The sequence below is a fragment of the Plecotus auritus genome (assembly GCF_963455305.1).
Source record: "Plecotus auritus genome assembly, chromosome: X".
Classification (NCBI taxonomy): Eukaryota; Metazoa; Chordata; class Mammalia; order Chiroptera; family Vespertilionidae; genus Plecotus; species Plecotus auritus.
Window position 1 is genome coordinate 120,520,450 of NC_137784.1, and position 5,419 is coordinate 120,525,868.

Consider the following 5,419-nt stretch of genomic DNA (forward strand, 5'->3'; position numbering starts at 1 on the left):
CACTCCATCCATGCTTTTGTTCCAGCCCTCCGGTCCAGTTTAAGAACACATTGTGGCCCTCGAGTCAAAAAGTTTGCCCACCCCTGCCCTAGATAAATTCAGACCATTTCCTATCTCAGCCCTGTCACTTAATAGCAGTAAAATCTTGGGGAAATTACTGAACGCCATGAGCCTTAGATCCATCACCTGTTAAATGGGTTTGATAAGCCCTGCCTCGTAGGAAGAACTGCTGGAATGTATGTAAAGTAAGAAAAGCATCTGGCACAGTACCTGACATTGATTCAAACTTTAATGAATGGCAGTAATTTCTAATATTATTTTGTCCCCAGACCCTCCCACCATCTATCTCCTCTGGGATCTAGTTGTAATCGAGGACATTCTCAGATAATATGCAGCTCAACAGGAGATGGAATATAAATCAGGCAAAAAATACAGCTTCACAAATAAAAGCCGTTAAATGTTTCCTCTTAGAGGATATATTAATTTGGGCATAGGTTAGTCTTCCCCAGCTGATATAACTCAGAGTTCCCAGAATTTAACTCAAAGACCAACTCCTTCCTTCCCTCCCAGCTACTCATCCATCAAAGTGCTATTTTCATTCATTTCACTACCACCAAAATCTAGACATTGCTTAGAGTTGGCCTAATTACACTCTAGTGGGGCCTTAGGCCAACTCTAGAATACCTAGTTCATGCACTGTGTTCACTGCACTAGGACAAAAAGTTCAAGACACTTTCCATACCCAACCCAAGGTGGAGCTTTCTCCCTGGTTTATCCAGGATCCAAAAGTTTTCCATGTCAGGCTTTCTCACACTTCAAGAACACAGCCCCTGAGGGCCTGGCCCCTGCCACCACCCACAGCTTAATTTAAAATTAACTCCCACGGAAGGAATTGCAGTTTCCCTTAGCCCCAAACTGCCTTGGCTCAGGGCGTTTTCACTTGGGTGCTCCCATCTGGAATCTCATCTCCTCCCTCCTTGTTTTCACTTGTTCTGTAGGTATTGGAGGACATCTCACCATCTTCCTGATGTGAGTGCTGCTCCTAGCCTCTACCATTCTTTGGGTAGCGGTGTGTCTTGCTTATCCTAGTATCTCCACTATTAACACAGTGCTTTCCAAAGAGGAAATATACAATTAATGTTTGGCAAATAAATGAGTAGGTGAGCATTTGTAAAATTCCTTTATTAACATTTTCTATGATTACACCAACTTTCTTGAATAAGCCAAGGAAATCCAGGTATATATCTTTTAATGTTACAGAATAAACTAAAATGGTTAAGGAATCCAAAAATTAACCACCTGTTATATTTCCCCCCTCTATTTTCCGCAGGCTTCTTTCACATTCCCAAGGAAATTCCCATTCCAGTGTCATCATATTTCTTCCAGATCACAAAAGATGGAAGTTTCCCCAATTTATTTTTCAAAACATCAAAACTCATTCTTAAACCTGAAGAGCAACAATGCATGTGAGACCACTTTCATTCATCAACTTAGATTCTAAAGCTAATAAACCTTCCATGAAAAGGAACGGTATTTGAGAAAACCCCAAAGGAGGGGGAGCAAAGGATAAACCTCCAAGCCATCAACATAGAACACAAAGCTGTTGTACACTGTATTCTCCCCAGCCTGACCCTGCCTCTGACTCTCCTCTACTTAGAAATGTGAGTGCCCTTTTCAAACACAGAGTGAAGATTCGTGCTCATTCTTCAGTTGGGGAAGGAGAGGCTGTGCCGTGAACATGGCAGCAGCATGACCCACAGGGCCCATTCTGGCCCGGGCTCTCTCTTGCTCATCTCTTAAAGCCTCCTCATACCAGCATGAGAAGGAAATGGGGTCAATCCCTTTGATCTTGGACAAAAATTCCAGAACTTGCAACTTGCTGGTTTCAGCATGGGCCCTTGGACCCCACATAAATTGGTAGCGTGGTGGATCACTATTAAGCACCTGCTGGTACTCCAGGTAATTCTCCTGAACCCATGTTCTGGTGATGAGCTTCCTAGGCTCCCCATAAATGAAGTGCTCCCTCCCAGCATAAACTCCCATCATATTCAGGAACTCCCAAATGTCTTCCTCAGGGGCACAGTTGCCCTCTAGGAAGATCATACCCAGGATGATTATCAGGAGGCCGTTTTTAGGCATGCTCTGGTGGTCACTAAGCATCTCATCATAGGTGAGATCCAGTGAGTTGACAAGGACATAGGAGTGGGTGGCAGGGACCACTTCCTTCACATCAATGCCACAGATCACCTCCAAGCACTTACAAGCTTTCTTAAAAATCACAGGGAATTGACTCTTGTCCCTTTTGTTAACAACTTGTAGCATCTCTGCCTTTGTAATAGGCTTCCTCAAACGATACCTGAGGATCATGGCATGCACCAAATTGGTCACATTCTCATCTATGCGGTCTCTACACAGAGACTCGGGGTCTGCTGAGGTCTGCAGAGAGCTTGTATCCTCATTGTCTTGGTTGCTGGAGCCTCCAACTGATGTGCTCCATGCCATGGATCTCTGAGGACTCTGGGGAGGTCTTGATGTCTTAGAAGCAGGCTGCTCCTGCTTCTCCAGCTTCTCCTCCTGCTCTGCCTCTTTTTCCTCCTCCTCCTCCCACTCCTCAGACTCCTCTTCCTCCTCCTTCTCTCCCTGCCCCTCCTCCTCGGCCTCCTTTTCCTCCTCCTTCCCCTCTCCCTCCTCCTCTGCTTCCTCCTCCTCCTCCTCCTCCTCCTCCTCCTCCTCCTCCTCTTCCTCTTCTTCTTTCTCCTTCTCCTCTCCCTCCTCTTCCCCCTCCTCCTCTTCCTTTTCCTTCTCTTCTTCCTCTTCCTCACCATCCTTCCCCTCCTCCTCCTTCTTGTTCTCCCCCTCCTTCTCAGCCTCCTTTTCCTCTTCATCCTCCAGGGTGCCTGGGATTACAGGAGAGGAAGGAAGGGAGGGGGAGAGGGAGGGGTAGGAGAAGCTGAAAGAGCAAGAGGAAATGGAGGAGTTCTCCTCCTCAGGTATGGGAAACATTATCTCACTTTGGGCCTGAAAGTTTGGCTCAAATGTGAGGCGTGGGCGCTTTGAGGAGTGAGACATGATGACTCTTGTTGTGGGCAGCAGGTGGAAGCGTGAGCAGGATTATGGGAGATGGGTTCCCAGGAGCCTGGGGGAGAGAGGGAGAGGGTCAGCGGCCTCAGCAGAGATGCGCACCCTTGGCAGCTCTGACAAAGGCTGACTTACAGGTCTTCTATTTAGGGGGTGCTCTAGGGCCTCACTGGGCTCCTGTCTTCCTGGATGGTTTGTCTCCCAGGAACCTGTAGGATGGTGTGAGAAAGCTCCTCAGGGTGTAGCCAGGCAGCACAGCCCAAGGCTTCCAGGGAGAAGCCTGACTGTGAGCAGGTGGTGTTGGGGACTGTGGGTGGGGATTTTGATAGACATTCAGGGTATGTATCTCACATTGACTCCTCACTCTGCCTGGGCCTCCTCTGCTCTGCTGACCTGAGGACACGTGCCTCACACAGATGCCCTCTCCTCACAACTCCTATCTGAGGGTTACCTGCATCCCTCACACTGATGCCTGGTGGGGCCTGGGACACCTCCCTCTGCCGTCCTGGGTACTGACCATTCAGAACAAGCCCTCACCTCCCTGAGACCATCTAGAAGAAAGTGAGGGTGCACTGTATCCAGCCACTGTGCCTCAGGGCCTCCCAGATCTCACAGCAGGGGAAGGGTAGAGCTGGGTATGCCTTCAGTACTACGGTGAGGGTGTGCTGCCCTCAGTGCTCACTCAGGGTACTTACCTTAAATCCTGGCAGAGTCTGGGACTCATCCCTCTGCTGACCTGTTGTGGCTCTCCCTCAGACCAATGCCTCCTTAGAACAAGGCCCTCACCTCCCTGAGAACCCCTGGACAAAAGTGAAGAGGCTCCACATCTTGCCACCGCCTGCTAGGTCTTTCCAGTGCTGATGTCAAGGGCTGGGCCCCATCAGTTGGATGGTGGGCTATCCTCAATCCTCTTTCATGGTATTCATCTTTCTGGCTGACAGGTCCTGGGCCAACCCCTGCTAACTGGACATCGCCCCCTCAGAAAATGACCTCACTTGCCGAGACAGCTCCCTCACCCTTGGAAAAAGTCAGAGCATACTATATCCAGCCAACCCCGCCTGGGTCCAGCCAGAGCTAAGAACGGAAGACAGCCAGGCTCCGCACAGTCTCTTCTTTCTGGGGTGGGAATTACCTTTGGTCCTCACCAACGCTCCTTTCCGGGACTCCTGGTAGAGCTGGGACTCGTTCCTCTTCAGACCTGACGTGGCTCCCACAGCTGACCTGCCTTCGTATGCAGACCGAGGCCCTCAACTCCCTGAGACCATCGCCAAGACAAAAGTAAAGGGACATCACATCCAGCCATCCCTGCCCGGGGTCTCCCAGGACTGACAGCAGGGATGGGGGTTCCCTCCGTCATCCCTCAAGGTATTCCTCTTTGCTCCTGGAGGGGCCTGGGCCTACCTCCTCGAGTGACCTGAAATCAGCCCCTCAGACCAAGGCCTCACCTCCCAGAAACACCTCCGCCCACCCCATGCAGGAAGTGAGGGAGCACCACATCTCAGAATTACTGTCCAGATCCTCCCAGGGTGGATGTTGGGAACACGGTGGCGTTTCTGTGAGCAACTCCCCTTCTGTCTGAGTTAGGGGGGACCCTTAGTCCCCCTTCAAGGTCCTTATCTTACCTTGACGCCTCACAGATCCTGGGATTCTTTCCTCTGCTGATGTCACCAGCTCAGACCAAGGCCTTCACTTCCCTGGGACACTACAGACAAAAGGAAAAAGACACCAAATCTAGACACCCCTGCCTGGGGTCTGTTTTGGCATGGGGAATATAGTCAGTCCTCCCTCAAAGTATTTATTCATCTGTATTCCTAGCAAGGTCTGTCCTGCCCTCCTCTGACCCGAAGCTCCTCCTCCAGTCATGACCTCACCTTCCTGAAGCACTCCATCATCTTGACTCCTGGTAGAGCTCCTGGCAAATGTGAGAGTTTTCCCATCTGGCCATGCCTGCTCAGATCCTCCCAGGGATGAGATTCTGTGGGGTCCATCTTTTGGGGGAGGGGGACCTTCAGGCCTCACTAAGGATCCTTACCTTGATGCCGGCCAGAACCTGAGACTCTGCCCTCTTCTGAGCTGCTGTGGCTCCCCCTAAAACTGTCACCACCTTAGACCACCTCTCTGAAACCTTCCTCCAGACAAAAGTAAGGAAATGCCACATAGGGCCAACATTGCCATGCTCTCCTGATGTTGGCAGGAGGGGAAGGGTGGGAATGGGGTCCTCTAGCTATTGGGGTATTTCCAGCGCAGGCTGAGGCCCCTTCTCACAGCCCTCTGCTTGATGTCTGGCAGAACCTGGCTGTATCCTCCATTAACTAGCCTGAAGTCACACACCTCAGTAAAA

The 5,419-nt window shown here is 50.4% G+C and overlaps 1 protein-coding gene and 1 long non-coding RNA gene across 2 annotated transcripts; both read right to left on the bottom strand.

Moving 5' to 3' along the window:
* Positions 1–1,674: 1,674 nt before the first annotated feature.
* LOC308240264 (melanoma-associated antigen 10-like) lies at positions 1,675–2,502 on the bottom strand (the record flags this gene model as incomplete). Its single annotated transcript, XM_080653150.1, has 1 exon — positions 1,675–2,502. The coding sequence occupies one exon, from the start codon at positions 2,500–2,502 to the stop codon at positions 1,675–1,677; it is 828 nt and encodes a 275-aa protein (XP_080509276.1).
* A 583-nt stretch (positions 2,503–3,085) lies between these two features.
* LOC308240022 lies at positions 3,086–4,784 on the bottom strand. The gene is made up of 4 exons (XR_013959781.1): positions 4,701–4,784; positions 4,211–4,333; positions 3,214–3,287; positions 3,086–3,136 (listed from the first exon to the last, which is right to left on the bottom strand). It is a non-coding gene; the product is annotated as an uncharacterized lncRNA (long non-coding RNA).
* Positions 4,785–5,419: the final 635 nt, after the last annotated feature.